Source organism: Oreochromis aureus, linkage group 3, assembly GCF_013358895.1.
Source record: "Oreochromis aureus strain Israel breed Guangdong linkage group 3, ZZ_aureus, whole genome shotgun sequence".
Lineage (NCBI taxonomy): Eukaryota > Metazoa > Chordata > Actinopteri > Cichliformes > Cichlidae > Oreochromis > Oreochromis aureus.
Genome location: NC_052944.1, coordinates 102,220,312 through 102,242,526, shown reverse-complemented (window position 1 = coordinate 102,242,526; position 22,215 = coordinate 102,220,312). Strand labels below are relative to the sequence as shown.

The following is a 22,215-nucleotide window of genomic DNA, read 5'->3' as shown; positions in this document are numbered from 1 at the left end:
AATTATTTTTTTGGAGTGGCACAAATAATTTGTGTGGCATCTTATTGAAGAACAGCTGATTGTTCTGTAAATAGTTTGAAATGGTTATTTTAAAAAAAGGTAAAAGGTAAATGGATGCAAATAATTTGTTGTTTGCAAAACTTGTGCAAAGGATTTTAAAATTGACAATTTATATTTGCATTTGAAGTTATGAAATATGATTCATTAAATATGTTTGTGGTTGTTACAGTAAAAAATATAACTTTTTCTACTCGGATTTTATGGTTTTTGTCTGATTTTAGATCAATTGTGTTAATACAGTATGTCAAATTGAAAACATGACTGTAAATTCAGACACGTGAGGTTGTGCTGAAAAGAATGATACCAAACAAGGCAAAGTAAATAGTTTTTAAAGGTAAAATGTGGAGGGAAAATCAAAAGTAGTAAAAAATGGCCAATTATACCCTGGACCCCAGAGGGTTAAAGGTTTTTTTTTTTTCGTTTTTTTTTTAAAGTAACGCAATAGTTACTTTTCAAGTAATTAATTACTTTTAGAATATTGTAACTCAGTTAGTTACTTTTTTGAAGAAGTAACTAGTAACTATAATTGAATTACTTTTTCAAAGCAACTTGCCCAACACTGGTTACTATATACAGAGAGTACTTGTTGAAAGATTTTATGTTTTATATGTTTTTATTCGTTGTTTTATTATCTTTCATTAACAAGCATATCATGAAGTGTTCATATATTTCATAAGATTTGCTGAACTTTTCCACTGTTGTGCAAGCTGACATTAACTCTACAACACAAATAAGTTAGACAGGAAACAGATGCAGCACCCAAACCACAAGAGTTGAAAAGTGCACCACGTTTCCTAGAAGAAGCAGCCAGACACACATGTGACACACACACACACACCCACACACACAACCATTGGTCTAGAGGAACTTGTAAAAGAGGAAATGTAATGTACTTGCATACGTAATGTAACCTATAAATAAAGAACTGTTGCTGGCACTCAACGTGGGGGTTCCGCCAGAATCCTCGCCCGTGCACGCCGCTGTTATTATATTCTAACTGTCTGAGTGTCTTTATTCAACCTGAAGAATGTCTTATTAAAAATAAACTCTTGACAGTACTGTACAGTTATTAAATTAAAGTATGTGGGATCTATTGGACTGGTGAACATTTACAGCTGCGTTGAGTCATCTGAGACTGCGCATGAACTAATTCTTCATGGTTCCTCCACAGAGTGGACCAGCAGAGCTCAGAGGTTCCCAGTGGTCAGTCTGCCCAGCATCATCAAACACACCTGGACTCCTTATTTATGGTCTGTACATGTACAACAACTACTTTTACATCTATTCTGTCACAGTTATCTCCATGCTGCTCTTTGTAGACCAGTGGATTGTCAGTATGTCCAACATGGATCTGATGTTTGGCTCCATGATTTCAGTCTGATTGGCTCATTCATAAATATTCTGTTCCAGCTGCTGGAGGACAACATCATCACTTTTGTGAAGAACGAGCTGAAGAAGATCCAGAAGGTTTTGAGTCCAGATTACCCAGAATGCGTAGAGAGTCAGCGGGAGGAGGATGAACAGAGGAGCACCAGAGAGGCATTTATAAAGATCACACTGAACTTCCTGAGGAGAATGAAGCAGGAGGAGGTGGCTGACCGTCTGCAGAGCAGTAAGAGGATTTCTCTAAAGATTTCAGCTGCTTGATGCATTTAACATTTCTACTTATGTCTCAAGAGATAACTTCTTATTTAATTAATTAATAATTTAATGAACTTGCATATGGTCATTTCTCAGTGGGACTGAAATTGTCATGAGCATTTTGTGAAAAGCATGAACTGTTATTTTTTTTTGTCTTTTTATTATTGTTATTCAGAACTTCCCGCTGCTGTCTGTCAGCGTAAACTTAAATCTGCACTGAAGAAGAAGTTCCAGTGTGTGTTTGAGGGCATCGCTAAAGCAGGAAACCCAACCCTTCTGAATCAGATCTACACAGAGCTCTACATCACAGAGGGAGGGACTGCAGAGGTCAATGATGAACATGAGGTCAGACAGATTGAAACAGCATCCAGGAAACCAGACAGACCAGAAACAACAATCAGACAAGAAGACATCTTTAAAACCTCACATGGAAGAGATGAACCAATCAGAACAGTGCTGACAAAGGGAGTGGCTGGCATTGGGAAAACAGTCTTAACACAGAAATACAGCCTGGACTGGGCTGAAGACAAAGCCAACCAGGACATCCAGTTCATATTTCCATTCACTTTCAGAGAGCTGAATGTGCTGAAAGAGGAAGAGTTCAGCTTGGTCGAACTTGTTCATCACTTTTTTACTGAAACCAAAGAAGCAGGAATCTGCAGGTTTGAAGACTTCCAGGTTGTGTTCATCTTTGATGGTCTGGATGAGTGTCGACTTCCTCTAAACTTCCACAAAACTAAAATCCTAACTGACCCTAGAAAGTCCACCTCAGTGGATGTGCTGCTGATAAACCTCATCAGGGGGAAACTGCTTCCCTCTGCTCGCATCTGGATAACCACACGACCTGCAGCAGCCAGTCAGATCCCTTCTAAATGTGCTGACATGGTGACAGAGGTCAGAGGGTTCACTGACCCACAGAAGGAGGAGTACTTCAGGAAGAGATTCAGAGATGAGGAGCAGGCCAGCAGGATCATCTCCCACATCAAGACATCACGAAGCCTCCACATCATGTGCCACATCCCAGTCTTCTGCTGGATCACTGCTACAGTTCTGGAGGATGTGCTGAAAACCAGAGAGGAAGGACAGCTGCCCAAGACCCTGACTGAGATGTACATCCACTTCCTGGTGGTTCAGGCCAAAGTGAAGAAGGTCAAGTATGATGGAGGAGCTGAGACAGATCCACACTGGAGTCCAGAGAGCAGGAAGATGATTGAGTCTCTGGGAAAACTGGCTTTTGATCAGATGCAGAAAGGAAACCTGATCTTCTATGAATCAGACCTGACAGAGTGTGGCATCGATATCAGAGCAGCCTCAGTGTACTCAGGAGTGTTCACACAGATCTTTAAAGAGGAGAGAGGACTGTACCAGGACAAGGTGTTCTGCTTCATCCATCTGAGTGTTCAGGAGTTTCTGGCTGCTCTTCATGTCCATCTGACCTTCATCAACTCTGGACTCAATCGGCTGGAAGAACAACAAAACCCCCCCCAGAGGTCTACAACAAGAGAATGTACAGAGAAACACTTCTACCAGAGTGCTGTGGACAAGGCCTTACAGAGTCCAAATGGACACCTGGACTTGTTTCTGCGCTTACTGCTGGGTCTTTCACTGCAGACCAATCAGACTCTCCTTCGAGGCCTGCTGACAAGGATAGCAAGTAGCTCAGACACCAATCAGGAAAAAGTCATGTACATCAAGAAGAAGCTCAGTGAGACTCTATCTGCAGAGAAAAGCATCAATCTGTTCCACTGTCTGAATGAACTGAATGATCGTTCTCTAGTGGAGGAGATCCAACAGTCCCTGAGATCAGGAAGTCTCTCCACAGATGAACTGTCTCCTGCTCAGTGGTCGGCTCTGGTCTTCATCTTACTGTCATCAGAAGAAGATCTGGATGTGTTTGACCTGAAGAAATACTCTGCTTCAGAGGAGGCTCTTCTGAGGCTGCTGCCAGTGGTCAAAGCCTCCAACAGAGCTTTGTAAGTAGTGCCTTCCAAAGAGGCTTAACAGCAATTGAGCTCTTCACATTTTGTCATGTTACAGCCTTATTTCATGCAAAATCATCTGCACTTAAAATTAATTAATTGATAACATGAAAAAAGTTATCTTGAAACTGTGGCAAATGCCAAAAAGTATCTGTGAGTATATACATATATATATATATATATATATATATATATATATATATATATATATATATAACACCCAGCGCGCCCCTGCGGGCGGTTTATCCTTCAAGCTCGGGTCCTCTACCAGAAGCCTGGGAGCTTGAGGGTCCTGCGCAGTATCTTAGCTGTTCCCAGGACTGCGCTCTTCTGGACAGAGATCTCCGATGTTGTTCCCGGGATCTGCTGGAGCCACTCGCCTAGCTTGGGAGTCACCGCACCTAGTGCTCCGATTACCATGGGGACCACCGTTACCTTCATCCTCCACATTCTCTCGAGCTCTTCTCTGAGCCCTTGGTATTTCTCCAGCTTCTCGTGTTCCTTCTTCCTGATATTGCTGTCATTCGGAACTGCTACATCGATCACTACGGCCGTCTTGTCATGTTTGTCTACCACCACTATGTCCAGTTGGTTAGCCACCACCATTTTGTCCGTCTGCATCTGGAAGTCCCACAGGATGTTAGCTCGGTCATTCTCCATCACCCTTGGGGGCATCTCCCATTTTGACCTCGGGACTTCCAGGTTATACTTGGCACAGATGTTCCTGTACACTATGCCGGCCACTTGGTTATGGCGTTCCATGTATGCCTTGCCTGCTAGCATCTTGCACCCTGCTGTTATGTGCTGGATTGTCTCAGGGGCATCTTTACACAGCCTGCACCTGGGGTCTTGCCTGGTGTGATAGACCCCAGCCTCTATGGATCTTGTACTCAAAGCTTGTTCTTGTGCTGCCATGATTAGTGCCTCTGTGCTGTCTTTCAGTCCAGCTTTGTCCAGCCACTGGTAGGATTTCTGGATATCAGCCACCTCCTCTATCTGCCGGTGGTACATACCGTGCAGGGGCCTGTCCTTCCATGATGGTTCCTCGCCTTCCTCCTCTTTCTTGGGTTTCTGCTGCCTGAGGTATTCACTGAGCACGCTGTCAGTTGGGGCCATCTTCGTGATGTATTCGTGGGTGTTTCTTGTCTCATCCTGGACTGTGGTGCTGACACTCACCAGTCCCGGCCCCTTCCTTCCGCTTAGCGTACAGCCTCAGGGTGCTGGACTTGGGGTGAAACCCTCCATGCATGGTAAGGAGCTTTCTTGTCTTTATGTCAGTGGCTTCTATCTCCTCCTTTGGCCAGCCTATTACCCCAGCAGGGTACCTGATCACGGGCAGGGTGTAGGTGTTGATGGCCCGGATCTTGTTCTTACCGTTCAGCTGACTCCTCAGGACTTGCCTGATCCTCTGCAGGTACTTGGTGGTTGCAGCTTTCCTAGCGGCCTCTTCATGATTCCCATTCGCTTGCGGGATCCCCAGGTACTTGTAACTGTCCTCTATGTCTGCAATGTTGCCTTCTGGTAGTTCAATCCCCTCAGTTCTGACTACCTTCCCTCACTTTGTTACCATCCGACTACACTTCTCCAGTCCGAACGACATTCCAATGTCATTGCTGTATATCCTGGTAGTGTGTATCAGTGAATCGATGTCTCGTTCACTCTTGGCATACAGCTTGATGTCATCCATGTACAGGAGGTGGTTGACAACCGCTCCGTTCCGTAGTCGGTATCCGTAGCCAGTCTTGTTAATGATCTCACTGAGGGGTTCAGGCCTATGCAGAACAGCAGTGGGGACAGAGCATCTCCTTGGTAGATCCCGCACTTGATGGTGACTTGTGCTATGGGCTTGGAGTTGGCCTCTAGTGTTGTACGCCACATCCCCATTGAGTTCCTGATGAAGGCTCTTAGGGTCCTGTTGATCTTGTACAATTCTAGGCATTCCAGTATCCAGCTGTGGGGCATTGAGTCATAGGCCTTCTTGTAATCAATCCAGGCTGTGCACAGGTTGGTCAGTCTGGTCTTGCAGTCTCGGCTGACTGTTCTGTCTACCAGTAGCTGGTGTTTTGCGCCTCTGGTATTATATATATTATATATAATATATATAAGAGAATATATATATAGATATATATATATAGATATATATAGATATACATACATACATACCTTTTAACAGTGAGACTGTTTTATGTGTTCACTTTTTGAAAGACTGTTCAAGACCAAGCACATTGTGAGTATAATATTTACCACACAGGGAGGTCCTGCTGTTATCTTTGCTAAGATTAGGTTAAAAGTCATGACCTATCAATTACATTCATAGTACATTTACATTATTTTGATTTTACAACTTCTATATCAGATGGCAGAGGTAGTGGAGCAGCATTCTTCCTATAATTTGCTAATTAGCCAATCAAAATAAAGTCATCTTTTTGGGAGGGGTGCACTGACAGGGTAATGAGGTAAAATGGCTTATGGCTTATTTCTAATGGAGGAATAAGTGAGAGACTACACCAAGATTTATTACGTGATAATTAAAGAAGGCTTTGAACTTAATGTGATCACAGATATTAGAATTAGGAAAGTGATATATCCATCCATCCAGCCATTCATCACTGCGGCCACAGCGCCAATCCGTCTGTCAGTCTCCGGCTCCCTTCTCCCATCACTCGCGAACAAGACCCTGAGATAGTTGAACTCCTCCACTTGGGGCAGGAACTCATCCCCGACCCGGAGTGGGCACTCCACCCTTTTCCGGCTGAGAACCATGGCCTCAGATTTGGAGGTGCTGATCCTCATTCCCACCGCTTCACCCTCGGCTGCGAACCGTTCCAAGGCGAGCTGGAGCCCATCATCCGATGAAGTCAAAAGAACATCATCCGCGAAAAGCAGAGATGAGATCCTGAGACCACCCAAGTGAAAGCCTTCCACCACTTGGCTACGCCTAGAAATTCTGTCCATAAAAATAATGAACAAAATCGGTGACAAAGGGCAGCCCTGGCGGAGCCCATCACCCACCAGGAAGAGTCCGACTTTTTGCCGGCTATGCGGACCAAGCTCTTGCAATGGTTGTATAGGGATTGAATGGCCCGTAGCAATGACCAGACACCCCATACTCCCGGAGCACCAACTCGAGGACCCCAAGGGACATGGTCCAATGCCTTCTCCAAGTCCACAAAACACATGTAGACTGGTTGGCCAAACTCCCATGCACCCTCAAGTATCCTTGAGAGGATGAAGAGCTGATCCAGTGTTCCACAACCAGGACGAAAACCGCATTGTTCCTCCTGTATCCGAGGTTCGACTAACGGATGGACTCTCCTCTCCAGCACCCTGGCATAGACTTTCCCAGGGAGGCTGAGGAGTGTGATTCCCCTGTAGTTGGAACACACCCTCCGGTCCCCTTTCTTAAAGATGGAAACCACCACCCCGGTCTGCCAATCTAGGGGTACTGCCCCTGATCTCCACACAACACTGTAGAGGTGTGTCAACCAAGACAGCCCTACAACATCCAGAGCCTTCAGGAACTCGGGGTGGACCTCATCCACCCCAGGGGCTCCACCACCAAGGAGTTGTTTAACTGCCTCACTGACCTCGCCCCCAGAGATTGGCGGGTCATCCTCTTCATCCCCAGACTGTGCTTTCTCCACAGAAGATGTGCCAGTGGGATTAAGGGGGTCCTCTCAGTATTCCTTCCACCGCTCGACAATTTTCTCAGTTGAATTCAGCAGTGCTCCACCCGCACTATACACAGTGCAGGTAGAAAACCACTTTCCCCTCATGAGTCGCCTGACGGTTTGCCAGAATCTCTTCGAGGCAGTCCGAAGGTCTTTTTCCATGTTCTCTCCGAATTCCTCCCACAGCCACTGCCCCTGCCGGCTTGTCGGCTTGGCCTATATATAATATATATTTATATAATGAGAAGGCGTATGACCATATATATTAATATATATCACTTTCCCCCCTCCACGAATCGCTACTTTATCGTGGTGGAGGGGTTGTGTCCCAGGGATCCGAGGCGCTATGTTGTCTGTGGCGTTTGCCCCCTGTTAGAGTCTCCCATGGCAAATTGGTCCTGGGTGAGGGACCAGACAAGGAGTGATTCAGAGGAAGAGCGGCTGGTGGCCGGGCCTTAGTCCAGACACAGCCTGAAAAAGGGACATGGGCCCATCCTAAATTACTGGATTGGATATCGGAGAGAAATAAAAAATGTAATCCGATATATTAAATATCACAAAGGCACCTCACGAAACTTGCGACATAGTGTTACCCAGCTCATAACCTTATCACGTCAGAGCAGTATGTGTCACGTGATAGACCGGCTGTGGTGTGCAAGACCTGTTGGCGGTCTGGTTGAGCATTTGGAGCCTCGCTACGTGCTACCATACCAGCATTTCATCTCTGAGAAAGCTATCCCAGAGAAGTAAAGCAAGTGTGTAAGTTCATCTCTGAATGTTTGTAAAGCATTCCCACGTTAAGCTTAACAGCCGATATATGGAGCGACTGCCTCTCATTCTCTCCCTCTCCTGTTGCTACTTCAATCATGAAACTGATCAATGATCAGCTGATCAGCTTTTCTGTTATGAGTCCCGTCTCTCTTTTTTGTTTATTGCCCGCTTTGCGCCAAAAAGATGAAACCAGCAGATAATCATCAGCAGAAGGTTTAAGCTTGATAAACTGTTGTTAGAATTTTTTAAATTACTTTCTAGTCCAAAATCCTTTTCTGCGTAGCTGACAGCTGGTAACTGCGCAGGGGCCGGTCTAGCAAAGTTTTGCCAGGGGGCCAGATAGGGCATTAACAGCGAAAGGGGGGCCCAAAGAAATACTTTTCTTTCTAATTGTCATGTCTAGCTTTTAATAAATAATTATCTGAATCTACAGCCAAAGTTTTCATCTGATGTAAAATGTATAGAAATCCATTATTGTATATAGCAACTATTAAGTCTAATTTAGAACCTAGTAAGCTGTAGTACTTTTTCCTTTGGGAAGATACCATCTGTGCAGTCTGCAATTCTGTTGAAGAAAGATGTTGAATCTATTTAATTATTGTAGAAAATAATTGATTTCTGTGCATTTGTTTTACATGTGTATTAAATTAAAGTCGATTACGTCGATTACATCATGAATTGCCTGCATAAAGGAGGCAGGTGAGGACCCAAATGCAAACTCACGGAGACACGACGAATAAACTTAAAAGTACTGCTTTATTGCAGGAGTACATGGTAAACAGAGAACTAAACTAAACTGGGAAATGAATAACTGAACCGCAAGGAAACACAGGAAAACACAACCATGAGGGACGACGCAACACTGACACAGAGAAACACAGAGCTTAAATACACTGGGGAATAATGAGGGGAACGACACACAGGAGGAGAACACAATTGGGAGAAATCAGACATGATGAGAGCAAAACTCAATACATTCACCTAGGACACAGACCTTCAAAATAAAACAGGAAACTCACACATGCAAAACACAGACCAAGAAACACGGACTTTACAGAGAGGAAACACACAGGCAGAGAAGACTAAGCACGGAACAGAGGGGGCACAGAGAAACATCAGGGGCAAGGGATTAAAACCTAGAAACTATAGAATAAATAACAAATGAAGTTGAAAGAATAAAAAAATCACAAAGAACAGAAAACGCTGGGTCAGGAGACCCAGGACCCTGACAGATTTAAGCATTATGAGGCGGAGGGTGGGCGGTGGTTCCCTATTTTTTTTTTTTTTTTGCTGGGAGTTGGCAACCCTCTTAGTTAGTTTCCTTGATATAAAGTACTCTTTAAAATACCAGAATAGGGTGGAGGGTGTAGGTATAAGTTTATTAGATTGATCAGTATTGCTGAACTATGAAATATTTTGGGTGCAGTGTATTTTTTGCATACAGGTATAACAGAATAGCTTTAGTGTTTTGTTATTTAAAAGTTATTTAAAGTTATTTATAAAAAAGTTTTATTCATTATAAAATACCATTCATCTTCCAACTCTTCATTGATTTCATTTGGTTTCCATCTTTCTGTCTTGGTTGATTTCAATCAATTATAACGATTATAAATTATTTTTCAGATTGAGTGGCTGTAACCTCTCAGAGAGAAGCTGTGAAGCTCTGTCCTTAGTTCTCAGATCTCAGACCTCTCCTCTGAGAGAGCTGGACCTGAGTAACAATAACCCGAAGGACTCAGGAGTGAAGCGTATGTCGTCAGAACTGAAGAGTCCACATAGCACACTGGAAACTTTGAGGTCAGATATTATGTTCTTCTGTTTTTTGTTGTTGTTGTTGTTGTTTTTTGTTTGTTTTTTTTCATGAATTATGAATCAATTTGTTTCCTTCATTATTTATAAGTTTAAGTAAACATTTCTAGTCTGTTTAACATCTGATAATATGTATTCCATAAAAAAGACGAAAAAAACACAAATAATCACTGCACATTGAATGCAATGTGGCAAAAAATTATTTAGTCAGCCACCAATTGTAAAAGGTTTTCCCCTTAAAAAGATGAGAGAGACCTGTAATTGTCATCATAGGTATACCTCAATTATGAGAGACAAAATGAGAAAAAAAATCCAGAAAACCGCATTGCCTGACTTTTAAAGAATTTATTTGCAAATTATGGTGGAAAATAAGTATTTGGTCACCTACAAATAAGCAAGATTTCTGGCTCCCACAGATCTGTAACTTCTTCTGTAAGAGGCAACTCTGTCCTCCACTCGTTACCAGTATTAATGGCACCTGTTTGAACTCATTATCAGTATAAACAACATCTTTCCACAACCTGAAACAGTCACACTGCAAACTCCACAATGTCCAAGACCAAAGACCTGTCAAAGGACACCAGAAATACAATTGTAGGCCTGCACCAGACTGGGAAGACTGACTCTGCAATAGGTAAGCAGCTTGGTGTGAAGAATTCAACTGTGGAGGCAATTAATTGAAAATGGAAGGGAGACCACTGATAATCTCTCTTGATCTGGGGCTCAACACAAGTGCAGTCCTACTGTGCCAGACGTGCCCCCCTGCTTAAGCCAGTAAATGTCCATGCCCATCTGAAGTTTGTTAGAGAGCATTTGGATGATCCAGAAGAGGAACAGCTCCTTGAGGCGACTGTTGTGATTTGGCGGTGTATAAATAAAATTGAATTGAATTGATTGGGAGAATGTCATATGGTCAGATTAAACTAAAATAGAACATTTTGGTAAAAACTCTACTTGTCGTGTTTGGAGGAAAAACAATGCTGAATTGAATCCAAAGAACACCATACCTACTGTGAAGCATGGGGGTGGAAACATCATGCTTTGGGGTGTTTTTCTGCAAAGGGACCAGGATGACTGATCCGTGTAAAGAAAATAATGAATGGGGCCATGTTGCTTCAGATTTTGAGTGAAAACCTTCCGTCAGCAAGGGCATTGAGGATCAAACATGGCTGGGTCTTTCAGCATGACCAATCACCGCCTGGGTAATGAAGGAGTGGCTTCATAAGAAGCATTTCAAGGTCCTGGAGTGGCCTAGGCAGTCTCCAGATCTCAATCCCAGAGAAAATCTTTGGAGGGAGTTGAAAGTCTGTGTCGCTCGCCGACAGCCCCAAAACATCACTCTAGAGGAGAATCTGCTTGGAGGAATGGGCCAAAATATCAGCAACAGTGTGTGAAAACCTTGTGAAGACTTACAGAAAACATTTGACCTCTGTCATTGCCAACAAACAGTATATAACAACGTATTGAGATGAACTTTTGTTATTGACCAATTACTTATAATAATTTGCAAATAAATTCTTTAAAAATCAGATAATGTGATTTTCTGGATTTTTTTTTGTCATTTTTTCTCTCATAGTTGAGGTACATCCATGATGAAAATTACAGGCCTCTCTCATCTTTTTAACTGGGAGAGCTTGCACAATTGGTGGCTGACTAAATACTTTTTTGCTCCACTGTACATTTTAACACTTTTTCATTGTTCATGTTTTGTTTTTCAGACTGAGCTACTGTAGCCTCTCAGAGAGAAGCTGTGAAGCTCTGTCCTCAGTTCTCAGCTCCCGGTCCTCCAGTCTCAGAAAACTGGACCTGTGTAACTCTGACCTGATGGATTCAGGGGTTAAACTTCTATCTGCTGGACTAAAAAGTTCTTACTGCAAACTGGAAACTCTCAGGTCAGGTTTAAGACTTTTCTACCAAAATCAAGTTAAAATCTGAATTATATAACTTATCTAAATTATATATGTAAATTATGTATCTTAACAGTTAACCTTTTTAATGGGCTTTATTTACCTTTGGGTGGATTATTACACACTGAATTAGAGTCTAAAGATTTCATTAGTCATATTTTCTATTTAATGCTAAAAGAAAAGACTGTGGAAGCCTAGTTTAATGGGCTAGTGAGCAATGTTCCCTCTAATTTTTCATGTGTCTGAGCGAACACACAAACTCCCTGAGCGATCCCTTGGACCACTGTGAGCAACATCAGACGTGTACACTGTGGTCACGCCAGCATCGAATCCATCCAAGTTACATGGTTTATTAAAGTAATCAAATTACAGCATTTACATTTATGTTAGACTACTTTTAATTAACTGCTTTAGCCCACTTACAATAAAAAAAAAAAATTTTGTTCATGACCTGTGTAGTATGTTAACACTATTGGAAGTAAAAATAACTTGAACTCCAATTTTGAAAACACAACTTTCTTTCTTTTTTTCCTGACTTGTATTATGAGTCTGTGGTCTGGGAGAGAGTCCTGTAACTCTGTCTGCAAAATACAGCATATAATGACAAATATTGGGCAATTAATGATATAGTTACTTCTTTAAAAAAGTAACTGAGTTATGCAAACAATAAAGTTTTTTGCAGCTGTTTACCTAAAAATGCAGCCAAGGCGTTTTTTAAATAAACATTTCAAACTATTTACAGAACAATCAGATGTTCTGCATCAAATTTGATGCCACACAAATTATTTGTGCCACTCCAAAAAATAATTTCTGTCCACTATGAGATAAAGGAGAACAACAGCCTGATACCTGCAGGCCTGACAACAGGAGATGTATCACTGCTGTAACACCTGTAACATTCAGCAGTCGCCTCATTGTTCTGACACACACAACAAAACTATTGACTACACTACACACTAACTACACAAGATTTGCGCTAAATGTCGCAAATCTCTCACATCTCAAAACACCGCGATCACTCCCAAAATGCCATGTTGCCATATCATTTTTTGATTGGTCGACATGGCACATATTTCCACCAATAGGAAAGGCGGGGGGCTGCATATTTACGAATGTGAATCGCATTATCGCCTGGACTATGGGATAAGGTGGCATCGTTCTAATCCCATACCGGGGCAGCCAGTCACTTACTGACTAACACTGATAAACAGAATTGTTAACGTATTTATTTTAATTTCAATTCAGGTTAGATTTTTTTCTGTTTTCAACGCAGATTTTCTGTGCGCAGAGAGCATGCCAGCAGTGCGCAATTGCGCATGCGTGCAGCTTAGGGGGAACATTGCTAGTGAGGTACATGGTGCTTAAAGTCAGAGATTTCAGTGTCATTAAGGTACCTCTCTGAATCTGGCTAGATCACCATTGTAACTACATGCTGAAACTATAACTTGGTCCAGAGCATGTCATGTTTGGGCTTGGGTTTACAATCAACTGGAAGTACCATGTTTTCACTATTTTATTTACAGAGTGCTTTAAGTGTGATATAGATTCAGTCATGTCTTATTATTACTAGTGAATGATCCCCAGCTGTCAAGTTCATTTTCTGCATTTCACATCATAAAATTTTAATTACCCTTCGAGGGTTTGTTCCCTGTGCCTTCGGGTTGGGGAACGGGTCCTGACTGTCGTCTGTGCTTATGCAACCAACGACGGTTCAGTGTACACATCCTTCTTGAAGTCCCTGGGTGGGGTGCTTGAGGGACTGTGTTGTCCTGCTGGGAGACTTCAATGCTCATGTGGACAACGACAGTGAGACCTGGAGGGGTGTGACTGGGAGACACAACCTCTCAGATCTGAACCAGAGCAGTATTTTGTTATTGGACTTGTGAACCAAAGTTTCCCAATAACGAACACCATGTTTGAACACAAGTGTGTCCATAAGTGCATAAGGGCTGTAGGTCAATGATCAATTTTTTAATCGTATCACCAGACCTGAGGCCATATGATACCCGGGTGAAAAGAGGGGCTGAGCTGTCAACTGATCACCTCCTGGTTGTGAGTTGGATCAGATGGCAGAGGAGGATGCTGGATAGACTACCTAAACGCAGGGGTGGGCAACTCCAGGCCTCGAAGGCCGGTGTGCTGCAGGTTTTAGATATCACCCTGCGTCAACAACCCTGAATCAAATGATTACTTCATTACCAGGCCTCCACAGAACTACAAGATATGTTGAGGAGGTAATCCATTTGAATCAGCTGTGTTGGATCAAGGACACATCTAAAACCTGCAGGACACCGGCCCTCGAGGCTTGGAGTTGCCTACTCCTGTCTAAACGTATACTGAGGGTGCACTGGGAACGTCTGGCAGAAGCCCCAGTCCACTTCAACCCAATCCTCTCGGAGACCTTCAACAGCATTCTGAGGGACACTGGGGACACTGAGTAGAATTAGCACATCCATTGCCAAAGCTGCCACAGTCCCTTCACACCCCTCACTCTCTCGTTTCCATGTTAAGTCTTTTTAACTCCTAACTCTGCCTGGAGCCTGCAGCCACACTACCATTGCCTAGAAAACAAAACAAAATGTGAGTTAATATGAACTTCACATTTGTAAACAACTGTAGGTTATAAGAGTAGGCAGCAAGTAGGCAGCCAGCAGTACAGACACAAGTGTGCCATGTGCAGTTTATTTCCCCAAATCACTAAAAACACTACTATGTCCATAATTTGCCCAAGTCATGGATCACCCCATGTGTTCATTCCAAATTACTGTAATCAGTGACTTTCCGTATGTAATGTCACTCCACTTATTTTATCACTATGAGCTCAATAGTGGTCAAATAATGACCCCAACATTAAACTATTCTATAATCACTGCACATCTGCTCAATTTTTACTTGTCTGTCTGTGTGCTGAATCCTTGACAAGCACTCTTAAAGAGAAACAAATGTTAGCAGTAGCACCTGGAGGTCAGGCCTAGGTCACCAGATTCCAGAGGTGCTATAAAAGGTCATAAACTTACCCTTTTTACAGTAGATTGTTAACACTGATTTCAACACAGTATGTCTCACACTGTATTTACCATTTTCCCAACAACACAGTGCAATAGCATAATCAACATATAGCCTGTAAACACGGTTTCCTTCACACAAAAACCAGTAACCCAGAAAAATTACAGCTAAAGATTAAATCTGCAGGGACCACACACTCATGTGTAAAGTTTCCCCCTCTGGTCACTGTCATCCTCCTGCAACAAAAGACATACATCCATACATACATCCCTTTGTCACATCTGGGTGGAGGTGCAACCTTGCATAGTAGTGTTAAGTCAGTCAAGTCAGTCAACTTTTGTCAGCCCAGTCAGTTCCCCATTTTTTCATTAATTGCTGATAGTGGAATCTCTCGTCGCAAGTTTCTACTGCCAGCAATATGACGCCATTTCAAAAAGAAAAAGAAGAATTTGGACTGGATTACCTCGCTGAATCCTTTTAGACAGGGACTTTTATCTGATTGTGTCCCAGATAAGTGGCTTTCTCCTGAGCCCATTTTAATATGGAGAAACTCACTTTGCGATCGTTCCTGACAACATGTTGTGTAGCGCTTTCTGTTCAAATCGTGCAGATCTGCTTAAATGACATAGATATTATCAAATAAAAAACTTTCAGTGCACTATTAAAGTAAAAATTGAGAAAGGCCTAGTTAAGTCATGACACATGCTTTTCAACTCAGGAGGGTAAATCTGCCAGAAAAATCACAAAGCTTCACCCATACATCAGAAACAGGAAACTCATTTCAGCCCTCTGCTACATCTTATTCACTTGTTTTATAATCCAGTCATCTTTCCCTGATCTAGCAACAATCAACTAACTTAAATATCAGCTCATAACCCACTAAGTTGACAGGACAACGGAAATGCATGTTCGAAATTTTATCACAAAAGAGAATTTCCTTCATACAGTAAATTACTTGTGCTGCACCAATCAAGCTGAAAGCATCTCACAATTTACTATATTAACAACTAAATCTATTGTCTGATCACTGGTTTGTCATACCAGAATCCCTTATTTTCCCCCTTTCACAAAAGTTTCACCTATTGTCTTGCAACCTGGAGAGTTAATTGTCAGCAGTGGATACACTCAGCATTTGATAGCAAAAACTGTCTGTTAAGTTTTCCCTGCTTTAACACCCATGACAGATATGAGCATATTCATGAGTCTAAGCTTTTCTTCACTGCATGTGTGTGTTAGTAGGCTTGCATGCATGTGTGCAGCAGAGCAGCGGATTCAACAGGGCCTATGGGCCTGTCTCACTCTCCTGCTCCTTTTCCTCCCCAAAAAGGCATTTCCTTAAAAGCTGCCTTTCTCTCGCCTCTCTCTGCTTGTGTGTGTGTGTTCCAGACACTTTCTCAACCTCCACGAGTTAGTCGGCCCCAAATTTCCAACCCAATTTTCATGTGTATTAACAACAAAGCCTTCATTTTTCCTCCAAGCTCACTTCTCGCCACCACTGTCTGCCTTTCCCGCGTCTGCAGCAGTTCACAGTGGCTGACATGCCAGAAGCCCAGTGGGCCGCTCCTCTTCAGCTTTGCCTTATTTCTTTCAGTCTCTTCCTTTGCCATTTCAACACCCAGTATGGCAAATGTGAAACTCAGACAGTCTTCTCAAGTCAATTCACACACAGTGATGTAGCTGGTGAACCTCCCAGCTTGTGATTGGGAGCGCATGCTTCCATCCATGATGGCATTTGTACATGCTGCTGAACCCTTTAAGGTTCAGGGTTTAAGGCAGTGTTGCTGTCTGTTCACCTTGTTGACTCTTGAAGTCGACGCCGTTGCTCTCGAACTGCATTTTGTCTTCAGGGAGAGATTGATTGTCCTTGAAGCTTGTTCTTCAGTGTAAGATGTACATGGAGGTGAAGCTGTGACATATTCAGCCAAAACACAGCTGGCTGTGGTTCCAATTATGTTAACATTTTGCTCTGGCCCTTGTGCTCGTGGAGGAGGCTGATCCAGGTCCGTACTCACCTGCAGCAGACACACTAAGACACTTATTTAATATTATTTTCATCACTACCTTACATTTTCATTCTCTGATTCAGTAAAAATATCACTTTTCCACATTTAACACACCTCTTCTTATCGTTCATCCCACGCACATCACCTGATTTAACTATTTTCTTTGTCGACATCTCTCTTTCTCTCACACAACATATACTTCACCCATTTGGAGTTTTCACCCAGACCACCTCCAGCGACAAAACCTCCCCATAGCTCCTGTAGCCGCTTTGCTGAGCTCAGCACCCATTGCAGCCAGGCGTCCCCTCTGCAGCCTTTGCTTTGGTACAAAGTGTTAAAAACCATAAACCCAAGGACAGAAGAGTCCTTCCCACGACAGTCCTTAATTTAGGCGTAGTTTTTTGAGGTTTTCCCTCTCTGTGGTCCGCTTGAAAACTCCCCTCAAATCAAAAACAGCTCACCGTTGCAGATTCTTTTTGCCATTTCTTTCCTCATAGTTCGTTCATTTCCTGCATGTGTGAGTCCCTGAGGGTTTCTCGCGGTTCCCCCTTTTTTGAAAACAAAAGAACGGTGGGACTGGGGCAATTTTCCCCCAGGATGGCCAGTCACCGCGTACCTGCGATTCAGCAAAACTCACGTGAGGAATCCTGTTCGACAACGCCAAATTGCTGTGGAAAATTTAACAATAACTTGCAACACACCCAGTGAGCTTGATTTGAAGTGGGTTTAATAAACACATTGCAATGTGAAGAGAGCATCCCAGTGAAACACTAGGATCATCTCTGAATTTTTGCCACCGCCCTTACATCTTATATACAGACACACAGACAAAGAACATTCCACAAACTCTAACATGTTGGCCCATCTCACGGGGGGGTTATACCTTCTCCCTCACAGAGAGAATTATGACCTTGTTTTCTGTTTAGCCGTCACTAAGGATTTACATCCCTGATAAGCAGAAGGAGTCTCACTATCTGTTTAGCGTCTCCCATTAAAATGGCCTCACTGTGTTAACATTCTACATGCATGCAAACATTTTAGTGCTCTTACTATAGTAAAGTGAGGAAGTGATATTACTATAACTAAAGTGATATGATTAAATATGTGTGCTTCCACACTGGCTTCTCCCTAAAAGATAGGGTGAGGAGTTCGGCCTTCTGGGAGGGGCTCAGAGTAGAGCCGCTGTGCCTCCACATCAAAAGAATCCAGTTGCGGTGGTTCAGGCATCTGAGAAGGATGCCTCCTGGGTGAGGTGTTCCGGGCATGTCCCACCAGGACATGTTTCATTGTCGCTGGAATTTAGGCTTCATACATTCAGTTGATGTTGCAGAAAAGTAGAAGTGTTTTAGTTTGGTTGTAATCTGCTACTGCCACTGTCATTAAATCATAGGATAGCAGCTAAACAGCACATGTAGCCAGTTGGTATGAACTTTCATTATAAAATCCAAGTCACTTGTCACACAAGGCAGACATTTAGTGATAATGTAATTGTATGTGATCTTTTACTGCCCCCTAGTGGTGTAGTTGGGGGAGTCAGCTACCCTTCAGAACATGAAAGGTTTCTTGCTGTGGTTCAAACTAAGAACCGCAAGATGGTTCTTAGTTTGAATCTATCTGCCTTGGGCATTCTGTGTGCACTTTGCCTGTTCTCCTTGTGTCACTGTGTCCCCAGTTTCTTCCCACAGTCCAAAGTTATGAAATTAGTGAGGTTAGTTTCTTTGGTAATGTGTGAAATAAATGTGAATGGCTGTCTGTCTCTGTGTGTTAGCCCTGTCCAGGGTATATCCTGCCTTTGAAACAGAAAAGCGTTGTTCACAGATGGATTGTTGTTTTCTGTGTCTGCAGTCTGTCAGGCTGTCTGACCACAGAGGATGGCTGTATTTCTCTGGCCTCAGCTCTGAGCTCCAACCCCTCACATCTAAGAGAGCTGGACCTGAGCTACAATCATCCAGGAGACTCAGGAATGAAGCTACTGTCAGCTGGACTGAAGGATCCACACTGGAGACTGGACACTCTCAGGTATGGAGAGAATGTCTGATAGAGGAGAAGGAGCTGGAAACATTTCCAGTGTCCTTCACTCACTTCCTGTTTGTTTCATGTAGATATGACATAAGCAGTGACACATGCAGGAACATTTTCATGGACAGAAACAGTAGTCTAGCTAAATAATAAATACATAATAATATAGGGGAACAATAGGAACAATAATGACAAAGGGTTTTTCTGTACCATTAACTCACCATTTGGAAAGATCTCTATATATTAATTGGAGCAGTCATTTAAGAAAAATCCTCTTCCTCTCTCTTGAACTGAGTCATAAATTAATCTCTGTATAGAGCCATTTCATGGTTTTTCTTTATTTTCATGACAGTTTACATTGTAGATTCTAACTGAAGTCATGGAAACTATAAAAGAATACATGTGGAATTGTCTTTATGAATCAAATATTCAAGGATCAGTGTTACCTGCCTTCTTCAGATATTTAAGTTTGTATTACCACAGTCAGAGATCCAGCTGTTGATCATTTGATTACTCTTAATATTGTATGCTAACCAACAGCATTCAGAGTTTATTATTTATTGTTGGTTTTTGTCATGGTGAATGCTGTGTAGCAGGCAGGATGTAGGACCCAATTGGAAGACTTGGAGATACAAACGGATGAACTAAAAGAGGAAGCTTTATTACGCTTTATTCCTTTTCCCCAGATTTGACAATGGGTTGGCTGTATCCTTCGTGGCCCAACTGATCCCAGAATTGATAGCACGGCTCAGCCAATTCCAGTTTCCTACAATGGCGACAGCTACTTAGTTTTAATATAACTCTTCTTATTCTTTCTGGGTCACAAAATAAACTTTTAAGATATATTCAGGCGAGAATGTAGCTGCGTAAATTTCAAATATCTGCTCGATTTATCAAGATATCACAAATTTCCAAAAGTGCTCTGACAATTTTGGACACGTCTCTTACTCACCAGATTGATAGCTAGCCAGCTAAGTAGAGTCGGCAAGAACAGCGGACTCTGACACATCGTTTTCAAACACCCCATGGTCTTTCGCTACTCAGGTTAAACATGATATATAAATCACTTAGATAACTTAAAAATGTTATTGTTTGGCTTTATCCAGTGTTTTATTTGTTTGTGAGTAAATTGGTTTGGCTGAGATTAAAGTTATAGTTTTCACACAGCTGAATAAACATCAAACAGAAGTGTGAGATGGTCGAGAATTTACACCAGTGTCCTGTTATATTTTAGATAGGAAGGAGCAGACGGCTGAGTTTATTAAACTCCACCGAGACAGCTCATGAGGCAAATCTGAAGGCTAGACCATCCAATTTCACAGCCGCTCACTTCCAGTCAACCCGGCCTTTGGAGGACCCGGCCCACATAGACTGTGAAGGCTGGGTCCTCAGGAGGATGCAGCCTATGAATTTTGACACGACTACAGACTTCAAACAGAGACATGGCTGATTTGGAAACAGGGAACATAGAGACAAGAGTGACTAGATGGTGAACGTGGGACACAGGAAAAGTAAGGGGTACACATGGGAACAGAGACTAAACACAGGCTAAGATAAATACAAAGGGAGCAGGGATTACAATCAGTAAGAATTAATCAAAACCAAAAACTATGAACAACAATAAGTCAAAAAGTATAATCACAAGGGCTGAAACACAAATACTGAGCCGCAGACCCAGTACCGTGACAATTTTTGATGGAATAGAATAAATATTGTAAAATTAATGATTTTCTACTTCCTAGTTTGTCTTCATTGAATCGTCAGTAATGTGACAATGACTCAGACTGGAAGTAATCTTAATGACAAATGAATTTGACTGACAGGTGACTCTCAGTGATGTCAGCTGACAGCAGAACGATTCAGTGCACTAACATGAGGATCAGAGAGTTTGCTGAGGAAATACGCTGGTACCTTAATAGTTTCAACATGAAATATTCAAAAACAAAAATACCATATTTTCGAAATATGATGCCCACTTAAAATACTTTATTCTTCTAAAAAAACGACAGTGCACCTTATAATCAGGTGTGCCTTATGTATGAATTCTGGTTGTGCTTACTGACCTCAAACCAATTTTATTTGATACACGGTGTGCAAAAATCTGTCAAAAATGTTTTAGTACGACTTTGGTAAGCTACGAAGCCGCACCGCTTGATGGATTGTTGGAGCATTACGGCTACCGTAGTCAGGAGCCTCGCGGAAGTGTATTTGTGAAAATGTTTGACTGTTCCTTTATCAGTGTCTAACAGTATTTGTATGAGAGCCATGTAATGTCCATGTGTGCATGCTGAAAGAGACTGTGCTGGTCTGACCCCCCTCCACCTTTCAGGGTGGAGCCTGCTGGAGTCCAGTGGTTAACACCAGGTCTGAGGAAGTGTAAGTGTGTTTTTAATGTGATTCATGAAAACAAAGCAGCACACATTCAACCATCTTCAAACTGTCACATCATTCATTCACATCTCTGATGTCAGGAGTCATCATGAAAGTGTAAATCAATGAACAGATGATGGATCAATAACTGCAGCTGGATTGTGTTTGTTCTCTCCATCAGATTCCTGTCAACTCACAATCGACACAAACACAGTACACAAAAAACTCAAACTGTCTGACAACAACAGGAAGGTGACACATGTGAATGAGGTTCAGTCATATCCTGATCATCCAGACAGGTTTAATGGTCGTCTTCAGCTGCTATGTAGAGATGGTCTGACTGGTCGCTGTTACTGGGAGGTCGAGTGGAGAGGAGACGTTGATATATCAGTGAGTTACAGAAGAATCAGAAGGAAAGGAGGCAGACACTGTGGGTTTGGATGGAATGATCAGTCCTGGAGTATTGAATGCTCTGATGATGGTCCTTGTTCTGTCTGGCACAATAACAGACTAACACCCATCTCCCCCTCCTCCTCCTCCTCCTCCTCTGTCTCTAACAGAGCAGCAGTGTATGTGGACTGTCCTGCTGGCACTCTGTCCTTCTACAGAGTCTCCTCTGACACTCTGATCCACCTCCACACCTTCAACACTACATTCACTGAAACTCTTTATCCTGGATTTAGAGTATCTCCTGGTTCATCAGTGTCCCTGTGCTGAGTGGAGTGTAAAGAGTGTCTCCTGTTAGAGAAACACTCTGACTGTTGAACAGATAGTTCAGTCTGTACATGTCTGTCTCTTTCACTCACAAACACGTTTTCAGATTCATGGATTCAATCAGTTGATGTTTGAAACTGTTCTAAATGATTCCTTGTAAACTTCTTCCTCTTCAGTCCTTTAAAGATGGAAGCTCCCATTATTCCAGGATCCACATGTTGTTTTTATGTCTTTTTCCACTCAAAGCTTCACAGTGAACATCAGT

General features: G+C 42.5%; 1 protein-coding gene across 1 annotated transcript; it reads left to right on the top strand.

The window, feature by feature from the left end:
• Positions 1-1,282: 1,282 nt before the first annotated feature.
• LOC120434876 (NACHT, LRR and PYD domains-containing protein 12-like) lies at positions 1,283-22,040 on the top strand. The gene is made up of 6 exons (XM_039603427.1): positions 1,283-1,310; positions 1,471-1,672; positions 1,877-3,674; positions 11,650-11,823; positions 18,693-18,852; positions 21,435-22,040. The coding sequence occupies exons 1-6, from the start codon at positions 1,308-1,310 to the stop codon at positions 21,951-21,953; spliced, it is 2,856 nt and encodes a 951-aa protein (XP_039459361.1). The 5' UTR covers positions 1,283-1,307; the 3' UTR covers positions 21,954-22,040.
• The last annotated feature ends 175 nt before the right edge of the window (positions 22,041-22,215 follow it).